Below are 26,000 nucleotides of genomic sequence, written 5' to 3'. Positions count from 1 at the left end.
CAACCAAAGAACATAGGTTTGTCCTCCAACTGTTTTATTGACCATTTTTTATATTACTAGGGGCTTCGCCCCTGCGCGCTTCGCGCGCTAACCCCACCTCGGCGCTACGCGCCTCACTATTTCCTTATGCATTGTCTATTAGACAGGTGAATTTAATTATGTTGATTTGATGACAGGTCTGCAATCGTTGATCGGTTGGTTCCGGTCAACCCGACATTGCTATTGGCTCCCTATGCAGGTCTGCTCAGATTATTTTCGTAAACGAATCCACTCACATGTACAAAACTCCCGATGCCATGCAACCCCAATTGCATTCGGCGACTTATTTTGCTATAGTTATTATTTTCAGATTTTTTTACGTATATCTACGTATAGAGATATAGAGTCTACTGCGTCTGGTTTATAAGTACAAATAATTGATATCCATCCTTTTTTTTCAAATAAATTTATTTAACATTTTTCACTTTAAATTTAGTTCGAAGTTGACTTTGAATCTCATTGATTGATGAAAAATGTCGATCTTCGCCTTCGCTCGTCTGAGCTCAGAGTAGATTCAATTGTTTATTTGCGAGCTTCCCCAGAAACTCCTTTCGCCCGAGTCAGTTCCCGTTCTCGTGAGGAAGAATCGAACATTTCTTTAGAGCTCCTCAGACTTATTCATGAGGTTCATGAGGATTGGTTGATAAAACAAACCTTTTCTTCTTTATCAGCTCCCATCTTGGTTATTAATGCAGAAGCTACGGCTGATCAAGTTTTTAAAGATTTTTGTACTTCCTTGACATGCGTAGGTTAACCTATACTTGTTTTATGAAAGAATAAACCTAATTAAGTGAAAGACAAAAAAAAGTAGAATAGATTTTCTATATTGGAATAACACATAGATTACATGAAATTGTGTTTCAAAATTTCCTTTCCTGCAGTCATTATTTTGTGCAGCTGGTCTCCATACTGTAGGTTCGAGGCGGGGTGACGCTTTATTAGTCGAAATCGGGTTTCGGTCAGTTTGATTTTCTGCGTTGTACCTAACGCTTAGTCGAAATCGGGTTTTGGTCAGTTTGATTTTCTGCGTTGTACCTAACGCTTAGTCGAAATCGGGTTTCGGTCAGTTTGATTTTCTGCGTTGTACCTAACGCTTAGTCGAAATCGGGTTTCGGTCAACTTGATTTTATGTGTTGTACCTAACAATCGCCCCAATCGTTGCTCTGTGATTAAGAGAGAATGATTTTAAGATAGGCTTGATTTTTTACGGAATTAGAATTGAATTATTTCTAATTAATTAACAAACTTTTCAAAGAGCTTACATTCGTTGTCATCAAGGCGGAGAATATATTTTCGCTGCTGTTCTCGTCGTCTAATTTTTCGCTCTTTTATGTCCATCATATTGGTTGGTCGTCCTCTTGATTTATTTTCCAAATCAATAACCACAATCGATTCTTCTAATTCTTCGACACCCTTCGTTGAATTATTTTTACTACCGCTCTGCCGGTTATTCTCCAAAATCGCCTTCTTTATATTATTTTTTTCTTTATATTTGCGTTGTTGTTCACTCCGCAAAACACCTCTTTCTCTTGTGGTCAACATCGATCCTGGCCGTCCTCTTGCCTGGTTATACAAATATTTATTGGATATTATTCTACGGCTTATTTGGTTCTTCGCACTTACAATTTTATTTTTCTCTTTCTTTTGTGATACTTCCGACCTTCCACCATCTTCTTCGCCTTGTCTGCTACTTGAAACTCCTTTCTCCATTGCCATCGTAAATCGTGGCTGTCCTTTTGACTGTTTGGTGATATATTTAGATTTACTATTATTTGCTTGTTACTTTTGATACTTATTACTCACTATCTGAATTTTATTTTGGTTCTGCAAGACATCAAAGTGTCCACTATCTCCATCGCCGGTGAAGAGTAGCGAGAATTGTGTTTCATTTTGGGATCCGATTCGGTGTGGATGAATTTGTTCTTCGCAATACGCGATTAAACATGTATTAAAAATGTCCGCAGCTGCAGCTAATTCTGCTTCTCCCCCGTAAATTCCATTTTTATTCATATGTGATTTGTAATCACCAGGTGACCTAATCACAGCACCGTTTGACTCATTACCTGTAATAAAACCCGCAAATGTAGACCAATTATCCACTTTATTTGAAACGATACTCGTCTCATCTCTGCGTGTCGATCTTGAGTGCCGTACACACAATACGCCAGCGCGCGAAACAGACAACTCCGTCAGGAATCATCTCGATAATTTTCGTTTGCATGTTCATTTTTTGCGTGTCAGAATCAGATACCTATAAAGATATTGGTTAAAGACTGTCATAAACAGCCGATGACAGCTATCAAAGTAAGTTTTCTTTGCTAGATGCTTTTTTTGTTTTGTTTTCGGCATCTCACCTCACCGCCCACTTCATGCGTATACTATTGTTATTATAATCTTTTTTATACTATTGTTATTATAATCTTTTTGTACCTGTTCATTTGTTCGAAACTTTTTTATTAGATAGAGTGATTTACATTAACATTTGATGATTTTAATATTCTCGATAAGATTTTTCCAATCTAGCTATTTATTGTGATTAATCAATTAAAAAAAAAAAAAAAAAAGTGAGTGAAAACTTTCAATTCTTCCATATACATGTATGTTTCGACCATTGGCCGGCGCGGGAACCTTCTCATTGGCCAGGCTGGAATCCCTCTACTCCGGGAGACCAGCCAAAATGAGAAAAAGAAGAAGAAGAAATCTCGAAATATGTTCTCTGTCTCAACACAAAGATTATTGTTTTCAGTTTACTCTATTCATCGTGACTTGTCGCATCGTTTCTTCGGTTGTATCTACACTTTTTAATCGTGTTATAGTAATTTTTAACCTTTAATCGTTTACGTTAATAACTTAGAAAATGAGGGAAGATATTGGAAAAAAAGCCTACAATTATTTACTTGGTTTTGAATTGAATAAGTTCAATATTAAAAAATTACCTACATATCGTGAGGTTATGAATCTTTTCATGCATAAACATCGTGGATTTAAAATGACCATTCGACGAAGTTCTAATGAGGTTATAAGTGAATTGAATGATCTTTGGAGTAACTTTTTAATTCCTACTTGCCAACGATAACAAAGTATTAAAAAACTTGAAATTTTCCATAAAGACTATATTAACCTAAAAAAAAAATCGAAAATTGGCAAAAAAATCCAAGAAACAACAAGAAAAAACAGATACATTCAATCTAAAGCTGAACCAATTGTTTGATATTACTGACAATAGCAAATATCAGTACTCGCCAGATAGCTGCAAAGAATTTCTCATAAAAAGTAGAGAATCGGTTAATTGTTTTCAATTAGCTAATGAATTATCAAGCGAATCCGGCATTCTTGATAATCAAGATATCGACGAAGCTATGCAATTCAAAGAAGATAAAAACGTAATTGAAAAAGAGCTAAGTAAGTATAAATTTAGCGATATTAAAATACATGTAATTATTAATTACGTTTATTCATTACCTAACCTCTATTCTGTCTAAAAGTTGTGACGTTGCACCTAGAGTGCAAGTCACAACAAACCCCAAACCCGCGGGGAAGAGCCGAACGGGTGAGCCCTGTCCCGTCGGGAAAGACCCGAACATCACCGAAGCCCCCCCGACGCTCGGCAGAGCCGAGCGCCAGATTCAGTACGATCACGGCCGTGACAGAATCGAGACCAAAAACAGCCTAGGCTACGAGCGAAAGAGAGAGAGAAAGAAAGAACGAGAGGAACCACCACACTCACACCGACACACCCCGCTACACACACGCCGACGACTCCAGGAACCAGCGAGACCCAGCCACACTCCACCACACCTCGAGACACCCACACACACACGCCGACGACACCAGGTTAGCCTGCATTCTACAGCCGATCTGCTCCTCCCCTCGCAATACCGACCCTTTCTACCTCACACTCCACGTCACGCTACACCACCCCATCCCCTCGCAATACCAACCCTCCCGACTTCACATTCCCCGGCACCTCAACCACTCTCCCCCCCCCCGCGCGCGTACCTGTAAGTTAGTATTAAGAAACGCTAAGGGCTGAGGCGTGATCAGCCCCCGTTCGAGTCTACAACCCTTTGTACTTTTCTTAGTTTAAGTCGACCCCTTTTGCTCAAATATACACACCAAGTTTTACCTTTTACATCCGCCCCGTCTCTAATTGTCTCTCTCACCCCCCACATTATTCGTGCGGACTCAAAACCCGTCACAAAGTATATGTGCTTATATTTGGATTTTATTTTAGCTTTCAGTCAACATTCTAAGACCTTAAATACAATCAGTTTGGGCAGTCAATCATCTACCGACAGTCAACTGAAACGGTGTCACTCCAATTTTGAAGATGAGCTACCAATACCGAAATCTAAAGTGGCAAAAAAAAAAATATTATGACACCTCAACTAGTCTCAGCATTAGATAGAACTAATACAACTGACAGAAATGCTATGCACATCATTTCAGCAGTCATTTTAAGTATTGGAGAAAATCTGGAAAAATAGAATTTGAGTTATTCGACAATTCACAATGCTTGTATCAAACTTCGAAAAAATATTGCCGTGAATTTAAAAGACACATTTGAAAAAAATCTCTGCCTTGTCATCCACTGGGATAGTTAATTATTTACTTCAGTAGGATCTTCTAAAGAAGAACGGTTACCTATTATTGCTTCTGGAGTAAATTTAGAGCAGTTACTTTCTATTCCTGTGGTAGACAAAGGAACTGGAGTGAAAGAAGCTCACGCAGTTTATACTCCTCTAAATGACTGGAATCTTGTCGATTGCGTCAAAACATTTTGCTTTGACACAACTGCTGTTAACACTGGTAATTTTTTTTATAATAACCGTTTTTGATATATTATTGATAAATATGCTAAAATTAAATTAATTTTCAGGAATTCAATCAGGTGTGTGTACTTTATTAAAAAAGAAACTAGATCGTGATATACTTTATTTTGCATGTCGTCATCATATTATGGAAATAATATTGAGAACCGTAACTGAAATTGCTTGGGCAGTAACAAACAGTCCACACGTACCAATATTTAAGAGGCTAAAAGATAATTGGGCTAAAATTAACACATCTATGTATGATATCGGCATAGACGACGTGATAATTAAAGATGTGTTACATGATAATAAAAATAATATCCTAGAATTCATAGAGGACCAATTGGAGGTAAAAATCCTCTTATTAACATTGTACTGTTAACCTTAATCTGATTTACTCTTAAGTAAAATTTCCGAAAATTATATCTCATTCAAAATATTTTTTTTTGTTTCATTAGCAACATCAGCCGAGAGATGACTACAGAGAGTTACTCGAGTTAGCTTATATTTTCTTAGGAGGAATACCAATTAACGGGGTCAAATTCAAAACTCCTGAAGGTATACACTACGCAAGATGGCTTGCTAAAGCAGTATATTGTTTAAAAATATATATATTTAGGAATCAATTCACCAGGAGTGCTTCAGATCTTCGTTATTTGCGTGAAATTTGTGTTTTTATTGTCATCTTTTATACTAAGGTGTAGTTTACTGCCCCGAATGCGATCAAAGCACCACACAACGACTTGGAACTTTTCAAAAATTTAATAAAATACAAGCAAGTCCATCCTAAAGCGGCCGAAGCTGCTTTGGATAAATTATCTAATCATTGTTCGTACCTACATGAACAACTTGCTTGTTTAGCTCTTTTCGACGAGGCTGTCACATGCGAAGAAAAACTTAAAATAACATGTAATATAAAAATTAAAGAGTCAACAACAACTAATGATGATGTAAAACGCCTGAATGTGACACTGAAAGAGATAAATTTGATAGCATCAAAAAATATTAGTGACTTCGTGAGCAAAAAGTCAATTTTTATCTTCGAACAGTTTCAATTGCCATACGATTTTATGGATAATGATTTTGATTCATGGGAAAATGATGCATCTTATCAAGAATTTCTTCATACATTTAGCAATTTGAGAGTTGTTAACGATACTGCTGAGAGAGAGGTTGCTCTCATTGAAGAGTTTATTAACTGCTTGATGAACGACGAAGATCAACGACAATATTTATTGCAGGTTGTTCAAAATAACCGTAAAAATTATCCGACATGTGCAAATTCTAATTATAAGTTATTATAACTGTCACTGAATTCGTTATTTAAGTACGTGAAACATAAAATGTGATTTATTGTTAAATAAATTAGTTTATTTCGAAACGAAAATAAAAAAAAATTTGATTCAAATTTTTTAACAAGTTGCGTACTGCACAAACATAGAAATATTAATGTCATTATTATTTCTATTATTAAAATTAATTTCACATTGGTACCACAATAGTACTTTTTTCAGCCATACTTAAAAAAAAAAAAAATACCAAAATCTCGATGAAATTGTGATATTGATAGTTTTTCTTGTGATTAATTAATTTTATATTGGGAACTATCAGTTATACAGTTTCGGCTGATGGAACTTTTTTGTAGGAAATTAAATTCTCTACAAAAAAGGTCCTTTACAATTTTGCTGTAAAGTTAGTAGTTTAGGAGAAAAATGAAAACCATAATTTTTTAGCAAAAATCAACTTTATAATTTTGTACTGGCGAGATACTTCATACATTCTAAATTAGTTGTAGGAACTTTTAAAGAGGAAGGATCCCTCTAAAACTTCCGGCCATGGTCAATTAAATAGTATGAAAACTCGCGATGCTATAGATAATTGACAAAAAAAAATTATTTTTACATGATAATTAAATGGGAAAATTTCAAATTCATTTAGCGAGTACTTAAAATTAAAATTAAGAGCTAGGCTTTGGTGGGAATTTTTTTTTATATGTTTAGAGTGATATTTCGTCTATGGAGTGAAAAAAAAAATAGTCGTCTCAAACGAAGCACCCTAATAGACTAGGTTCACATTGGTTCAGCAATAAATTAATACTCGATATTGATTTCCTTAAGTGAGCGCCTAAATATTTTTGCCCGGGGTATCAGTGGCCCAAACGCCGCTGCTGCCGGGGTTCTGCGAATTTATGCGCATAAAACATAAACGACACTAGCAGGTGCAGGTTCGGTTCGGGCTGCAGCACGACATCTTGCGTAGAATCACAGCAATTGTGTCGTCAATATATTGTAGCGAGTGACATTCAACAGATCCGAATGGTTTGTCTGCAAGATCATCTGCAGGAACATGCATCAGCCGGTCATAATTCTGCCGCAAAGTGCTGCCGAACGCGGTTCGGCATGATCGGATGCTACATGAAATCCTACCTGAGTACGTGTGCGAGCTTTGGGCGCACCTGTTTCTCTTAAAAGCATACACGTAGTGTTATACAGAGATCAGTGGGGAAAACCTATTCTATCAGTTATGCTTCCGTAAATATGGCATAATTCGACAAGAAAATTTTCAGGTGACAGTAGCCCGTTCAGCCCCCTGACACACGCTGCTAAAAGTGGTTCGCAAAATGTCCCGCGATTCTGCCGCCAATCTTGGCCGCTAGTGGCGCTAGTAGTTGTCTGACATGCTTGCGCGCGGCAGAGAGAAACCTGCATTGATCAAGCAAACCATAAAATATGAGAAGCGATTATAAGAAACATGCGAAATACAAAAATTGTAATAGTTATCACATTACCAGAATCATCAGAGGTATAACAGAGGCCGGGAATTATTAATTACGAGGTAAATTCAAGGAAACAGGTCAAGTAGAGAATTATTATAAAATATAGAAACTAACAGATAATACGTAGTCTCTAGTTTGCGATACGTGCGAGAAGAAAGAAAGATAATATTCGGTACGGTAAAAGATAATTTCGGGATTAAGACAATTAATACTCAAGAGAATTAATACGCAACATACGACAAACCAAAGAGACTACGGAAAACTACGATCAGCGGTATTAGCGAAGAAATTAATGAAAAAGATGTTATTCGATACGGCGCAATACTCCAAAGTCAAAAGAACGACGAGCGGAACCGCGCGGCGATGTAAAATCGCTCACGTGGTACACTCACTAAGATAAATTAATCAAAGATAATAGGTAAAGAAACAGTTATGAATTAATCAGAAGAAGTATAACGAAATAGTAATGCTCAATAGCTAAGATAAGAATTGATCATTTAACAGAACACGCTGTTATACAGCGATATTAGATATTTAGGTATTCTAGAAGAGAAAGATAACAAAATAAAGCAATAATCACTAACAATGCGTAAGTAAGAGTCAACCAGTCGCGAAGTTACTTGCAATAAGAAATAGAAAGGGACAAGATAAGAAATAGTAGAGAATAAAGTACGAGCCCAGGTGGCTCACGCAGACCAACTGCAAGATAGAGAGAGAGAGAGAGAGAGAGAGAGAAAGAGAGAGAGAGAGAGATAAAGATACGATATATTGCCAGTAATTTCGTGGCTTCACAAAATAGAAGGAACCTCACTTACGTGAAAAGAAGATATAACCGGCACCGAAGATGCGGTAAGAAAGCGATAAACGGAACCTGTTGATAGCGGTAATAATACTAGATACTACGAGAGCACGTCTTTATTAATCGAGAACTGAACGTAGAGTGTCGAGACGAGCGATGATCCTGATTTTCGTCCTGCTACTGTCACGTGATTCTTCCTCAAATTTGCGTTATTCTAATTGGTCCAGCAGGTCGCGTAGGTCTGGTCTACAGGTAGGCGGCGAAAATCCCTCGCCGCTTGTTTTTCTTCTTCCTCGCTGACAGGTATTGAGGTATCGGGACGTCGGAAGGTGGTCGGAGATGTTTACCCTCAGCTGTGCTGCATCGTTGGTGAGAGGGGATGTCGTACCGCTCATGTGTTGCGATATTGAGGTGTGCGATAATATTGCGTCACCGATCTCTCGGACTTCCGACCGATTGTACTTCACTCTTTGCTTTACTGGTACTCCCCGTTGTAGCTATTTCGTTGGCGCTGCATCCCGGCCCTCGCTCATCGGAGCCCTCATGCCGGAACGATCTGGTGGTGATGGCCCTCGACCCGGATCCCCACACTATATCCACCAGATCCACGTGGTCAGCATAGTCTAGCCTATTCCACGCCACAGCCCTTCGATAGGACGGCTCATTACGAGAAAACCGTTCTCTATTTGATAGACAATGACTTGGTAGATGTCATGGTCGGTTCAGCTCCAGGCTGATAAGTATCGTCGACGGGAGGCTTTGTTTTTTTGACGCACAGCCCTGTACGCCGTCTGGCGATGCATCCGAGCGGTAGAAGCATTGATTCGTGGTTCGGCTCCTGTCCGATAAGTCTTAAATAGTTGGAGGTACTGTTTGTGCATCACGCACGACCCTGTTCACAACTTAGATAGGCATTCATCGGGAGTGGTTTCAGCGGTATTCGTTCGTCTGTAGTCGGTGGTGGTCGTCGCTGAGCTGGTACGTGACCCCTGTCAGGCAGTATCCTGGTATCTTGAAGCGGAAGTCTCGTAGATGGTTCTCCTGGAGCGTTACAAAATTAGAAAATAGAATAAAATTAGCTTAATAAAGAGAGTTTCACTTAAAGATAACTAGTCGTTCGTTTTGGAGTATTGGTCTCAGACGTGCTTTCGTTATCTTTAGCGATATTCGTACGTAGGGAAGTGCGACAATTAAACCATGTGACGGGGTACGAAATACCACGTCACAATACATACCGCAATGCTGGATCCATTTTTCACGACGATGAACGTCAATCGTTTGAAACCGAAAGAGTTTTGTAACATCACGTCGATTTTTGCATCCTTTATATGAACACACATCACTGACGCGCCCGGGGACCATTTTTTATTTAAAATAAACACTTAAAAAACATTTAAAAAATGTATAACCAATACATAAGATAACTTCATGAATTCAATCGCAATTGCCTATTAACAATAATTTATTATTAATGATAAATGTTACAAAGATATATTATCACGGTTCGGGTGAAAACAGGATGAAAGGTGTTTTTCGAGACAGATTCACTATTACAATGTTTCTTCTTACAACAGTTTATATTACAACTACGTAGTTTTATAAATAATTAAATACGGTTAATAAATATATATAATCGAAGACGTAACAAGACGAGACAACAAGCGAGACACGATCAAGAGTGTTTTGCTTGTGCATGCAGAGAATTTTGTGATGGTAAAAATTATGGAGGACAGTTTAGGACGAGTCGTGGACAGTCGTGGAGACACGCATCGCCGTATCAACCGGAATTCAATCTATCATGTAGTTTAGTCCACAAGTTCAAAATGGTCTAAAATAGAGATACTGCTCTTGAAATTATGTACGATAGCTCATTGGATTCGGAATGACGCCTAGAAAAATGTGCCAAGAGAGTGTATTAGCACATAAAAAATTGCAAAAGTTATAAGCAATTAAAGATGAAAAAAAAGGAATTTAGTTTTTCACAAATATTTCATAGACTATTCATATTACAGAAATTTCAAAAAAAGATTTTTAAAGAGGAGGAAATTTCCAATAAAAAACTTCTGGCTCCCGGAACTCTATCTCCATTATTTATAATTTTAATTTAATGCTGAAAATAGGTCTCCGCGCTTCGTTTTTAGCGCGGCCTCAAAAGCGCGGCCTCAAAAGCGAGTACGACACATTGATCAATTTTTTTAAGGTATTGAATATTTTTTTAAACATTTGAAAAAATTATGGTGTATTTTGAATACTTCAAAAAATTTATCCCCGTTGGAAATTTTACTTAAAGTTAATTTTTCAACAAGTTGAACGATTGTTAAGTAACAAAATTTTCTCGAACTTCCGTCTTCATTGTGAATGAAAAAAAATGTTTATATAATTGCCGTAAAAATATTTCGTTTCGTGGAGCCTTTCTTATATACATACTCAACAAGATCACGCCATAAAAGTTGAAAAAATATTCATACTTTATTTATAATAATTTTTGTACTTGAACAAAAACTGAAAGATCCAAGTAATACTGTTGAAAAAAATTTTTTTTTCTGAATCATGATATTATCGTTTTTTTATTAATACAAGATATTAATTTATTTGCAAAAAAAAATTTTTTATCAACAATTCCATTGTTTATTAACTTATCAATTTGTTATAAACAAATTTTTAACTTTGTTATATTTTTTTTCTCAAACTTCTGAAAATTAAAAAAACAACCATATATAACAAAGTATGGAAAAAATTTTTTTTCAATTTTTTATTTTAATACAAGCTTAGCCAAAAGCTGAAAAATTTGAAAAGCTTGTGAGAAAACTTGTGTAACGACCGAATACGGCGCTGGCTGTAACGAGTCACCGAATATTATATGCACGAGTCCAATCGCAGCTCTCGCGCTCGAGGCTTGGCCCGTCTCTCTGTCGTCGCATACCGCGCGTTACCCGTATCGCTATTATCAAACTTATTGGAATATTCAATTACGAGTAACGAAAAACGAATAACCCGTTTTCATTATTTTCTTCCTTATTTTGTTTCTCTGCCAACAGGTCATTCCGTTCTGCGGCAACAAAATCATGATCTGTTCGGCATGTTACGTACGAATTTTCTTACGCATTTGTTCGTTAAGTACAATTATTGTACCGTATTCATCAGCTTCTTTGATCTATGAAGGAAAAAGCATAAGAGAGAGAGAGAGAGATTGATTGATTGATTGATTGAACCTTTATTATGCCTTGGTAGTACCATGAGGCGAATTATGAAATTACATAAAATTATTCAGTGTAAATCAGAAATAAGTTTTTCAAGGATATTAAAATAACAATAGTTGGTATAAGTATAAAAAAGAATAATAAAAAATATTTAACAATAGTAATAAAGTTGATATAATGGTAATAGAATTACTTAATAGTAATAGACATCTACAAGAGGACACGAAACAAAGAGTATGAAATAATGTGCCGAAAATAAAAATAAAAATAAAAATAAAAATAAGAACGCAATTAAAATAAAGTTAAATAAAGGTCAAAGGATTGTGGATAGATACAATGTGATGATAGTTAAAATTAAAATTAAAATAGCCAAAACGTTAAAATTTTGATTAAAAATAGCTAAACCGTAACCCTATCTATAGCAAAGAGGTAGTTGTGCAGTCGAACCTTTAGAATTGGAAGTGAGGGAGAAGTTGCTACTTCAGCAGGGAGGGAGTGCCAAAAATGCATGGCAGAAAGAAAAAATGAATCGCGATAGGTAGACGTGCGGGGTAGCGGTAAGTGGAAATAATGAGTTTTTTGCTGTCGGAAAGTATTATGGTTCGTTTGATTTTGGAGAGAAGATAACTCTTTCAAATATGATGGTGAGTTGCCATGGATTATGTTAAATACCATGATACCTAGAATATAGAGGTGCAGAGAAAAAATGGTGATTCAATGATAGATGAAAATAAGATGCATATGCCAAATGAAACATTGGGAGGACGTGTAGAGACGAAAAAGCGGGTGTGATAATGAACGAGAGCGAGTGAAACAGCATTGTCTGTCTGTTGTCAAGAATTTGTGAAAAAACTCCAAAGATCGAACACGAATAATAGCTACATAAATGCGTTCTTTAACTGTATGGTTAACAAATAATGTATTGCTTGAAAAATAATTGAAAAAAAATCGAATATATTAAACAAATTTCCACACACACAATTTCAACGAATGGACGAATGAATTGGCCAACTTTTAATTATAACTACATTTATTCCAGTAATAATTAAATTTGTGCATACGCGTAATTTATAATTGTATAAAAGCAGGTGGTCAAGAGATAAGATTATCGTGAGTGATAAAAAAAAAAATTCTTTAAATTCGGTTTGACACGTTTGACACGTTTGCCACGCTCAATATGTTTGATAGTACATAATTGTTTACCTGCTCGCTAAATTATTTTTTCTATAAAAATATAAATGAAGAAATTTTTTTTTCTTTTGTAAGGGGAAGGGAGGGGGGAGAAAGAGAGTAATTAATGATTCGGTTATTATTTATTTATAATACCAATATTTATTTATTTTTATAATACTGGATTTGTTTGTAGTACTATAATAATTAATTGAATAAGTATCACATGTAGAGTATTGCATCCGTTTACGAAGCAAGATCCGAAACTGCATTTCTGTAATATTAAGCAACTGAATCTTTGAAAAAAGCGGGAGAGTGGCCGAGGGATACCGCGGTTTCACCCTGTAATACGCGTGCGTGTGAGCTTACATGTATGGATTAGCAAAACAGAGAGCTCAGCGGTGGAGCAGATAATACAGAGCATGCTCCGTTATCTGCCTCCATCGCTTACCCGTCGAGAATTTAGTTCACGGAACGGACACACAGATCCGACGGAATCGAGCTCTACCAGTCTGTCCCAGGCTTTTCGCTCCGTGGCACTGATATATATATACACTTAGGAAGGTCAAGACACGCGTGTTCCATTTTTTCTCACTAAGCGTGGGCAAAAATATTCTATGCGCGTTCGCCCAAAAAATATCAAACTTACATTACCGCATTAACCAGTTTTGACCAATCTTGCTCAATTTTTTAAGGTTAAGCATTAACGAGTTGTGCCCTTAGTGTCCTGACGTTCACGAAATAAATAGAAGCACGTATATATTTTGAGGTTAATCATTGTGACAGGTCAGGAATCAGAACCACACCGGGTGCTTTCCATTTAGAGCACAGTGCGACACAGTGTACAAATTTCTATTGTAAGCGGCCAATCCGGGCAAAGGAATAGACCAGAAATGTTTACACCGTGTCATATTGTGCTCTAAATGGAAAGCATCCATTGTCATACGAAATTTTTGGCGCATTCTCACTAATTTTTTTGCCCACGCGTGTCTTGACCTTCCTAATCTAGGGAGCTTGGGTCAGCGAGGGCAGCGAGCATGTCAGAAGTCTACTAGCACCACGTAGAGAAACTAAAAAACGGGGACAAAACGCGTACAATTCTTTGGTATACGAGCAGTGGTGAGTGTCAGGGGGCTGCGCCCGTTCATGATCCACAAGAAGTCTGTTTCGACTCGTAAGTGATTTCATTAGTCGGATATAAGGGAACTGGCTAGTGAAATCAGCGGCCTTAGTTCAACGTTGAACGTCCAGAAGCGCTGTACGTGCTTATGACGTCACGAAATGGATATTTACAAACCACGCAACAGCGCCTTAAAGGATTACTTTGTAACATCTAAAATAGCCAGCTCGATGCACTCATGATGTTGTCGTATATTATTATTAAAGGTCGTAATGAAACATATCGAAACTTTATCCGGGCTTCAGGGATTTGTTTGACGCTACCAGTAACTTTCGCGTCAGGAAAAAGGACATTCTCAAAACTGATGCTTGTAAAAACTCATTAGCGATCCACTATGTGCCAAGATCGGTTGAATGGCTTAGCTGCAATGTCAATTAAACATGAAATGGGTAGCAAGTTAGATTTTGCAGATATGATTTCAATTTTTGCAAACAAACAATCTCACAGACGTGTATTTTGAAATTTGGGTAGTCCGAAAATTTTTCCTAGGGGGCCAGTATGACTGACATTATATTAAATTCCGAAATTAGAGGTGGTAAAGAAGAATCACTTAATCTTCAAGACAGGCCAATATCTCATAGATTCATTGAACTCTTTAAATTTGACCAAGAAGCAAGAAGGAAAGAGACCGATCTCCAAGCTGGCTAGTAGCCAAAACCTCCGTTGATTTGGGGCCGTGTTTAGTAATACAGTATACTTGATTGTTTTGTTCAAAGTGGTCGTACATATTATCCATAAATTAATATCAACTGATCCACGACATAAATACAACGATTATTTGTATATTTTTATTCGTCACATTTTGTACCTGTACGATGAGTACCGTAAAAAAATTTAAAGCTGACAATGGGGATCGACACAATCATGCAATTTTTACCACACTTCTCATAGTATACAATTATATATTCAGTATACAAGTCCGTGATTGTTATCATATTTGTATCATTGAAATATAATAATATTGGAATGATTCCTGTGGTGGGGGAGATTCCGGAAAAAAAGATAGCATGGATAGAAAGTATTGTCGCCTCCTATTAGCTTCTGCGCATGCGTGGGAGAGTTTGAGCAAAAATGAAATGTCACTACTCGACAAAAGAAAACGCATGCTAAAGGGCATATACTTATGGAGATAGATTGCGCGTTCTTACAGGGCCGCTGAAGCCAAGACCAAAAGACAGAGCTGGTTCTGCAGCGGTCCACTCGCTGCACAGTCACGCTATACGTCTTCCTCCATCTTCTTAGACCACCTCTTGTGTCTACCTTCTAACTCTTCCACATTCTTTACAGTAACGTCATAGTCTCCATCCTGTCCTCTTATTTCCATTTGGTTTTACGCCACTCGTTATCGCCCTTACTCCGCTAATTCTCTTTCCCACTGTTTTCGTTTCTCGCATTTTTCGTGCGCCGGTACTCTTGGTCCCAGATCACTTCTATCCATCCTCCATCAAGTATACTCCAATTCCAACGATCGTTTTGATTTTCTTGCAAATAAATCAAGGATTTTTGGCAAAAAGTATTTATTAAAGGAACAAATGTAGTATAAACTAAGACACAGACAAAAATGAGATGCCAGAGCAACGCAGTTGCTCTGCTAAAGACATGTTTTCTGCTAACTACTAAAACCAGACGCTCGCAGATCAAGATCAAGAGTCCAACAGCAATAATAATAAAAAGTTAGCAGGAAAGGGAAAAGCATTCAGTGGAAAGGGAGGTCTAAAGTGACAAAATTTTCTCAAAGCTGCCTTGCGCTTATATTCAAACTACTCGACACTCAACAGTTCGTATCAACTTCATCAATTCCAACTTCCAACTTCAACTTTAGTTCCACTCTAAATATTTATTTCATCTATTCCTAATCCACTTCAACTAGTTATAGGATATACAACTCTTTCTAGTTTTGATAAAGCATTTATACATTCAATCTTAAACCTTCCCTATTTAAATTATTACTCCTTGCTCCATTCCTTGACTCGAGAGCAGCTACAAGATCGGATCCAAAGGTACCCGAAACAACATCTCGGTTAGGGGTATAGTCCAGTCAAATTAGCTTTAATAATAGGTCGATCTTGTTGTTGGCTTACCACACTTGGGGACCAAGTGCTTTTTATGTAAAAAAATACCTTGACTCAAAATATTCAAATTAGGAAAAAAAGTCATCCGTTTCGGTCGAATAGAAGCCGAGAAATTAACAATAAAAGAGCGCGCCGAGAAAATTTTTTTTGCAAAGACGGCTGCGCTCTTCCCCCACCACCGCCGTGCATGCTGCAATTTCGCGCGACGGCGTTCACTCTCTCCTGCATTCTAAATGCGAATGCGTATTATAATATTTTCAACAACTTGCACGTGGATAGGAGTTGGTTTACCGAACCGATCGGCGTTCTGCAGATTGTGCTAGCATTTATAGTTGTCTCACAAACGAGCTCTAAACTTAAAGGCCATTATCTCAGGATCTACCTATTGGATTAAGACTTTTTTTCCGGAAATTGTGCGTCTTGAAAACAGCTTTCTAACCGTGTACTATAAAGTAGCACTTTATAATATAGGTTGAAAGTTATTCCATTTGTTATTAGGAAAAAAGTGATTTTTTTTTAAATTCTGTAGGCTGTCAAATTGCAAAAAAAATTAAAAAACCATTGGACATTGTTGTTGGGGGTATCTAATATGTGTAAAAAAGTCAGGACCAGTGTGGGTGTTATAGCAAAGGCTACAGAAAGAATTACTTTTTTTTTTGTTGCTTAATTATGCAATGACTATTCAACCCACAGGGATCGGGTTCCACTCACTGTTTTGCAACCAAAAGAGGTAACTAATTACAGATCATCAAAGACGTTGGATGAATTTTAAGGGGGGATAATGTGTACTGAATTTTGCAAATTTTTTTTTCGTATTTTGCATAAAAAAAAATCAAATTTTGAAAATTCACATTCAGGACTAAGTGCATCTTGTGGAAAATGTAACTCTAAACAGATTTACTTGTATACATTTTTTGCCTCAGAGCCATACTTTCCGAGATATTCGACGATGAATGCGAAAAAGTGCGACTTTTTTTGGTAACTTTTCAGTTTTTGATTTTTAAAACCATGTTCCGCCACTTTGCGCCCACGGGGACTAAGATTTTCGAAATCAGCGCATTTTTTTTACATAAAAAGCACTTGGTCCCCAAGTGTGGTAAGCCAGCAACCAAACCAATCCCTAATTTGACTGGACGAACGGCACACTTACGAAACCAAACGTACCCTGTTCGGTCAGATCCCACTCAATGTGCCGCCCACTTTACCCACTCCAAGCTGCCGGCTCCAGCCAAAAGGGTTCCCAGCTACTCAAACCTGAACAATTAATTTCAAACCTAATGGTTAACTTCAAACCGTCGAGCGTCAGTCGTTGTAAAGTTGCGAATGAGTTCGGACCTGTCCAATTTCAACTGTGGTTTTGTTATTCTAGTTCATTAATACATCCAATGGTAAGAAATGTGGACGAGGAAGTAGAATAATTTATTCGAGATATAATGAGACGGCGATGTTCATATTATTTCACCTGTTTGTACTTTTACAGAGCGTGGACTTTTGGTGCAGGGCACAAATGTACGGTAATATTATAGGTACGATACTCCGCCCGAGCCACTGCGACGCTGTATCGTTTTCTCGTTGAATGCAGTATACAGATGTATTGAAAGCAGCTGGTGTCGTCAATACCTGCTCGCTATCCCTTAACACCGCAAGAAAATTTCATTAAACTTTTTCTTGTTTTTTCATGTGTCTTGATTTGACCCGCATGCATATCTATAAATATAAAAAACGTCATTAACAAGCATTTCAAACAATTCATTGTTATTTTCAACGATGTGAATCGTTCGAACGCTTGTTACAGCGAAGCGGCAAGACATGTGGCAAAAAGTTCCGAATAATGAGGTGCTGGTAGAAAAACCTATTGAAACAAGCTGCGTAGAAAATAAGGAGGAAAGCAGCAATGAAATATACTATTGAAGCTCCGAAACAAAGTAATCTTGTAATACTTGCAATAAATAATAACTGCAATGCTCTTAATTATAAGAATAAAATACTATAGCCAACTTGTGTGAAATATATATATACATATTATACAGTTTACTTACAATAAATGATTTTTTTAATTTAAGTCAAACGCCAAACGTCTTTCACATTTTCCTTTCTGTTGGTACTACTAAAATAGAAGTTTCCAAAAAGTTATTAAAAGCTTCCATTTGCGCTCAATAATTTCTGTATAATGAAAAACGTCACGTATGAAAAAGAGGACGATTACCTTCACGTAAAAATATGTAAAGTATCTTGAAAAGCTATATTTTCGTATTTTTCGTATTATTCGTTTAAACAATTACAGAATTTGTTAACGCGATGCGACCAGTCACTAAATTCATTTCTTACATTCTCCAAATGAAGTGAATGATCGTAAATCGTTTGAATCGCGCTATAAAGTGGCGCGCGCGTTCGACTTTGGATAAGGGTTGCCACCATTTTCGGTCATCGTAGTTAAGCCAACCGAATATATTCTTTCAGGTAACGTAATGAAGAATACATCCACCAATTTCCAACTGTAGGAACGATCATATTGAATTTTGGAAAAAGTGGGGGTAGTTTAGACCAGGCAACTGAGGAGTGGCGGCCACGAGCGGCGCGGCAATCCTATACCAATTTCTTATGATGACCACCTTCTACATGACAGTGCACATCTTTTTTGCATCGTTTTTTTTTTTTACGTGAAAAAGTATGGAATGAATTTTTTTAGAAAACAATTTTACGGCCATTGAACTCGAGGTAACCTGTCCATTCGGTTACAGGGTAACTGGCAATTTCCGTTTTATGTGAAAAAGGTGTGTAGGAACGATGAAATACCTGTTTGTATTTTCGGCTCTCCTACTATGAAGCATATGTATTCTCTATCAAGCTGGTAACGCCACATAAGAAATATAAACTTAGTTATAAAGATAAAATAATTAAGTGCAAATTAGATACTAGTTAAATGCTGTAACGCCGAATTTGCTGCTCCGCGTTAAAAAAAAAAAAACCGACATTAAAATATCTACTAAGGGTAAGTGATTTCGAAAAAGTAACTATTATACACATGCTAATAAAATGCTCCAAGAATACACAGACCCCGAATTTGATGCTTGTCATTTTTAATTTTTTAAATATTTTGTTAACTATTTGTGGGGTTGCTGACGTTGTCATCGGGCATATCTACACAAGTAGATAAGAAAAATTCTAGGAAGTAACTACACAATAATTAAATAGTCATCAGATGCTCCAAAAATATCCATAGCCCCAATTTGATGCTCGTCGTTGTCGAATTTTCATCACATTCCAAACCTTGGCTTACTAGAAATTGAACAAGCAACCGAGGCTTAAAGAGATAGCCTAGTCGATTTCAACATTGTCGAATAAATCTCGATTTATCCAAGTCCATGTATCTCAAACGTAAAAACGGAAACAATGGTCCCATTCCACATGCGATTCTGTAAAAAACTAGCACAATACATTTTTATTCTTGCGTTAAATGAAAATGTATTTTAGTGGTTTTGTTCCGAATTGCATGTAGAATGGGATTGTTATGTCTTTTTTCACGTTTGAGATATGTGGACTTGGATAATTCGAGATATACAATACGAAAACGTCGAAATTGACCGGGGCACCTCCTTAACGTCAATCTCAGTTTGTCACTGTGAATTAATTTACGTTCTTCTTTTATTATTCTGGCTAGGCCTGGTTCTTGCCTACTGGCCACAACTGACGTCCTGTCTATTTATTTACTTACCGGGGTTGTGAGGGCAACAACATACAGCTCATTCACATAGCTTTGATGTCTCGACTGAGTTTGTATCAAATCGAAACAGGTCGCAATCGTAGCGTAGCGTTTACGCAGCGTTGTTGACCCGCTACAGCGCGAGAAAAATACCTCGGAGTGAATCTTCAAAGCTTGATGTGTAATTCAAAATCTTACGTTGGCTACAGGTTTGATGCTCATAATCCACTTAGTGTACCATTTTCGCTATTCCTTTGAATGAACTTGACCCCCGATATTTTGAAAACGACGTGGTTGGACTTTTAAGTATCTTGTACTAAAAACATTCGGCCATGGTAATTAAAGAAAGAAAACATAAATTGAATGAAATCTGGTAATACAAAATCATTTCGAAGTAAGTAGAAGAAGGTACTTAATTATTTTTCTAGGCTAATGGTGCCTGCACGCAGTAACCTTTATTGGCACCTGCTCAAAAATGAGTGACGCTTTCGTAGAGCGATATTAATGTTATTATTTCTTCCGGGCAGTGCATATCAAGGAATCGATCGAAAATATGAACATAATTTGAAATCTTTCGTTACGCTAATTTATGGACAACTTCGAAATCAGATGTCGGCATGATTAGGCATAAAATAATCGTAGCCTTCAAGTGACATTGGAGTCACATAGATTAAATAGTATGTATACGATTTTGCCTCGCGTAGCAAGCGTGGCGTGTTATGAAAACAAGGCAAGTAGTGAGGTGAATGCGTCTCGTGCGTCGTCAACGTCTAGTGTTTTGTTCGGATCTGCTTCACCGAGAAAACGTAAGTATACTATATTTTTCCATTCCGTTCGAGTATTCGAATCAATTCAATCCCAAGTAACGTGTAAATAACTGTTCTTTCTTTTATTTATTTTTTTTAATTAAATTTGTAGCTATAATATAGTAGTATATTACGCAACTAGGGAGGAAAAGTAGGCTATGTGAAACTGAGTACAAATACGTAGCTTGGGATGCCCTAATTTACTTTTTGACACAGCGTGTGGTAAGTTCGTTTTACCTTTACAGTAAGTGAATGTTATCTTTACAGCGATCTCTAGAATGGCAATAACCAGCAGCGGCGTTAGGCCCACTGACACCCCGGGCAAAAATATTTAGGCGCCCACTTAAGGAAATCAATATCGAGTATTAATTTTTTGCTGAACCAATGTGAACGTAGTCTATGTTCAGATTTGGGAGGCGGATAAAAGAAACGAATAGAGTGATGTATATTTATTATTATTAGACTAGATACGATGTACTCCGAGCAACAGCTCTTTCTCGAGACTAACTCTCACGGAGACTGAGAGAAAATTCGGAACGGTGCAAGCATATAATAACAATATATAATAATAATAGAGTGTATTTACATATTTCAATTGTATCTTAAATTATAAGGCGTATTTCACATACTCCAACAGTTTAATAATTTCATCTTTCCTTTAACGTTACCCAGAGCCAACGACGTGGACGTAGAAAGTTTTGTAGCTCCTCTTTTTTTGTTTATTTTTTTATTAACTTTTATATTTTTTAAATATTTTTTTGTAATTTTCAATTTCGTGGACTTAACCGCGGACTTATATCTAAGAATTCGTAATTCTTAGACGTAAGTCCCGTATTCACAGTCGGTTAACCGATTGTGAACTGTGAATACGGGATACAGAGCACAGTATTGAGGGTACACAGCCGGGAGGCAGGAGGCCGAGGCCTCAGACCTCATCGCCCCCCAAATTTGGCGCGCCGGGCCGTCACCCCATCGCGCCCCCCCCAACACCGGCACTGGCAATAACATACTCCTGCGCTCTGTGTACACATTTACCAGATTATAATCGATGTACACAAACGCGGCGCTAAGGAGCGAAGGCGACGCTCGGATTACTAATATCGATTACAAAAGGTCATATTAGCTTTTCTTTGTGTACCGATACCACTTTTATCAGATCTTTCGCAAACTTTCCACAACTTGTGTCAAAAAATAGTTTTCCTATTATCGTGCGCAAAGTTCGATTTTGCGCATGCATTTGCGTTCGCAAAGTACCACTTTCCCACACGTTGACAAGAGCGTGCGGGAATGTAACTGAGCGAACGGGGATGTAGCTGAGCGTGCGGGAATGTGGTGAGCGTGCGGGAATGTATAAGAGTATACGAGCGATTCCAAGGTATATACGCGCGCGCCATCTCTGCGGCACTCTCTTCGCATTAACACGTGCGAGCGATACTTTGACGTTCGTTGTCCGTATTAAGAAAACGGCAGAATACAAAACACAGAACGCACGTTTTAAGGATGTAAACAAACCGGCGCTCAGCTCTCAGCTCAGCGCGCCGGTTTGTTTACATCTTTGTCGTCTGGAATGGACCTGTCAAAACGTGCGTTCTGTGTTTTGAATTCTGCCGTTTTCTTAATACGGACAACGAACGTCAAAGTATCAGTCGCTTCGCATCAGCTCTTTAGAAAGAACAAGTAAAGTGAGAGTGAATAACTATGAATAATGTACAAAGTGATACGGATAGCGAGGCACCAAAAACCATTAAAAATGTATCTATAACCACATCAGAGTCATTGAAAAATATACCGTTTTATTTTGTAAATTGTAGCGTTACGATAAATATTAATAATAATTAGAAATAATAAATAAATCAGATTTTTCTTAATTTAATAAATTTATAACAGATATATAATTTGTTTTTTTGGGGCGGGGGGGCTTCGCCCCCCCCGAACCCCCCCGTCCCAGCGCCCCAACGCCATCGTTCTATACGTTTCAATTATTCAAAATAATTGTAGTGGTCGAACTTTGCGCAACTTAATAGGAAAAATAGTATATAATGTACTAATACATAACTCGTGCGGGCACGTGACCCTGCATTCGAGCAGGTATCACCTACTTCCTGCACTTGTCACGTAATGTACTATTCCGCGCTGCGTATACTTTCTCCGCCACACCTGTAACGGAAATGCGATATTTTCTGCCCGAAAAGGGTAATGGGGCGTCCATTAATTACGTGAGGTATTTTTGAGAATTTTTTGACCCCCCCTCCCTCCTTGGTGAGATATTGTAAGATTTTTCTCGTCCCCCTCCCCCCTGCCCCTATCTCACGTGAGTTTTTTCAAAATTTCTATTTTGGGTATAGAAGCGTTGCATTTATTTAAAAAAAAACACAATTTGCTTAATTATTTTTATTTAAGGCTAGTATTGCATGAGAATATTGCTGTAATCTTAAATGACAGTGATAAAATTAGATAATAAATAATTAAACGAAAATTAATAAAATATTTATTCTAATTCAGTTCATGGAGACTCGTGCACGGTCTCAAGAGTGACTATTGGAACTAACATATCCAAGTGATTTTCAATGAAATCATCTGCTCCTTCAACTTCGCTCTGATTTAGCCACTCTAAGACGTTGTCGCTTGCACACAGAAGCTCATTTAAATGTACTTATAATTCACATTAAGTTAGTGTACGATTTTTAAAATAACAGAAAATTTTTAAATATTGAACTATTGCGAAACAGAAATGAGAGAAAGACAAAAAGGATTCAACTTACCTTATAAAGGAACGCTAAAGTATTTCTCAGAAGCTCGTTGATCTCATGTTGAACGTGATGAACCAAATCTTCTTTCTTCGGAAAATTCTGTTTTGCTATGTTCCATAACTTTACCATCTCTTCCTGACAGCGCTTTTTCGTCTTCAAGATGTGTCTTTTGACCTAAGCATTATAATAATCTTGAAAACTCCTTTTAAATGAATAAAAACGTCGGCTGAATCGTTGTAGATAAAAATATTTACGAGCGTAAACAAAGCAGGCTAGAACCAGTTCGTGCGTCGCTGTTAGTCGGCTTTTACGCTGCGACGATCGTCGAGTCGCGCGTGTCAATACGGCTGATCAATAGCGCTTAAACAATCGAAGGGCTACTCTGCTGCTCTGCGGCGTTCGGACAAATACGATAAACATAATTGTGTTAGATTTTGCCATATTTTATTCAAGACACGTTTTTTACTTTCATCTAGCTTTAGTTTAACTTAATTTTCACGCAGTTGCACACCGTTTTCTGCTAGAAATAAATTACGTGATATTTGCCAAGACCCCCCCTCTCCCCAAAGTGAGATGCAGTAAGATTCGGTTCGATCCCCTCCCCACCCCCCTGAACACCTCACGTAATTATTGGAGCCCCCCTAATAATACGATTTCTTTCCATCGAGGTGTGGTGAAAAATATTCTATACTGATCCAATATTTTTATTAGCGACTGTTATTTATTCATTCCATAGTAGGCGAGTTCAGTAATCTTTTACGGTGATAAATATGCTGCGAATAAAGCATAGTTACTCCAGATGTATGTAGTTTTAAAAACAAGACAAAAATTAAAAATGTGAACGAAAGGATAAGCAGCTAGCATACGTAATCAATATAATATGGCCTGTTGGATGCAGAATTCCAGGTTCCATAGGATTAAAACTGGGAAAACCGGTAAGAAAATGGTAACTTAACCAAAGTGAATATATCAAGTTTGTTGTGGTCTAATTTCAACGGGGAAGGATTGTAGTGTCAATGAAAAAAAGTTCAACATCGGCTTCCTGAGTTACAAAGTCACCTGAAAGATGCTGAATTGAGGGTCTGCAAACCAACCGCCTATAAGTTTTGCCGCAGATTTCCGTTATTGTGGATATATTCTCAAATATTTCCCCTTCACAATAAGACCGAAAAGATCAATTTCGGAATTTTCGACCAAATTTTAATTTGTTTAGTGGAGCTATTTCTTACCTGTGTTGATTTTATAGGGTTAGTACTTAAAATTTGATTATATGCGTCTTTTTCTGTGAGAAGAAGAGATTTTATATAAAAATCTGTCTTTTGCAGCGAGCGATGAAAGAAAAAAGGAAGTCAAAATTTCTTCTTGTTTTTGAACAAAGCCTACTGTATAAAGTTGTACTTCATACGTTGAAAATTCTACACATTTTAAACTTGACCCGTATTTATTTTATCTTATTATACTTAAAAATTTGGAATAAGAGAATCGACTTTTGCACTTGCGATTTTTGCTTAATTTTTTTTTTTGTTAGCAGATTCACTAGTCAAATGTAAACCAGACAAATGCGTGACGTTTGGCTTCATAAGTGCCAGCTAACCTTCTGGGTTTAGGATTGGCTCTCATGTCATCAAACTGAAAATAAGAATCCGGTGGCCTCAATGAAATGGCGGTGTAGTGCCCTAGTCATGAGGTATTATCGTCCACTGATCGAGTTGCCGCCCTTGGTGGCGTAAGGTTAATAATCCTGATGAATAGATAGCGGCATTTTCCATCGCTCAATGGATCATAGAAGTTCTTCGGGATTTGATCTGACACGAAAACTCCAGCCTCATCCGTTTCCATGATCAGAAAAGGTCCTGCGATTAAGCATAAAAATAAGTATTGTATTGAAAGCAGAACAAATCGTAATTGATACAGAAACGTTGCTTTCTTTTCTGGTGTAATATCAACGAAATATGTATTGCATTCTTGAATGCCTTATTTAGATAATTTAAGTTAACGGTTTATCAATTAAAAATTGTTAATGCTTAATCAGTAATTTTATACAATGAAATTTTAGTGGAAATGGCACTTTTTCATTCCCTATTAAATACATTTATGTATGTCTGTAGCTGAAGTAGCTGACAGTATTTAACGTTTCAAGAAAATTTGTGAGTATGTGTACCTGTTAGGATATCCTACATTTTTTTTATATTTTTTCATAGGTCACCACTCCAAACTTTAGTTTTTGGTGTAAAATGAACCCTCACCACAAATGAGCGTTATAGCTCAGGTATCGATTTTTTCATTCAACACGTAATAATGATATACCGTATAATAATAATCCGTTGTGCACATGAATAAAACCTCTCGTAACGAATGGAATGTATAGTCTAGCCACCATGCGAATGAAAATTCTGCATAACAGGTATAACCGAATGAAGCTATCAAAAATTATCAAAGGTCTCCGTACACAACACTTGCTGCCGAACGTTTCTCATCATAAGTACAAAAACTCCACGGAGCTTCAACCCCCTACCCACTTTATTTAACGTGTTTTTTGTTGATTATTGCGTTTTTTTTTGTATTTACGAAAAGTCATCAATTTGTCTCTTGACAAGTGCACAGATATGTAAAAATTCCAATAATTTTTCGGTTACGTGCTCTTCGAAAATGATCAGAAAAACTAAAAGATAAGTAAGGCTCTTCTGGATC

At 37.2% G+C, this 26,000-nt stretch overlaps 1 protein-coding gene across 1 annotated transcript; it reads left to right on the top strand.

Annotated features, from left to right (window-relative positions):
• The first annotated feature begins 4,647 nt into the window (after window positions 1-4,647).
• Window positions 4,648-6,241, top strand: LOC124303338 (uncharacterized). Its single transcript, XM_046760436.1, has 3 exons — window positions 4,648-4,848; window positions 4,919-5,202; window positions 5,312-6,241. Exons 2-3 carry the CDS (start codon window positions 4,999-5,001, stop codon window positions 5,555-5,557), a joined length of 450 nt encoding a protein of 149 aa, XP_046616392.1. The 5' UTR covers window positions 4,648-4,848; window positions 4,919-4,998; the 3' UTR covers window positions 5,558-6,241.
• The last annotated feature ends 19,759 nt before the right edge of the window (window positions 6,242-26,000 follow it).

Source organism: Neodiprion virginianus, chromosome 4, assembly GCF_021901495.1.
Source record: "Neodiprion virginianus isolate iyNeoVirg1 chromosome 4, iyNeoVirg1.1, whole genome shotgun sequence".
NCBI lineage: Eukaryota > Metazoa > Arthropoda > Insecta > Hymenoptera > Diprionidae > Neodiprion > Neodiprion virginianus.
This window is presented reverse-complemented; position numbering and strand designations above follow the sequence as displayed.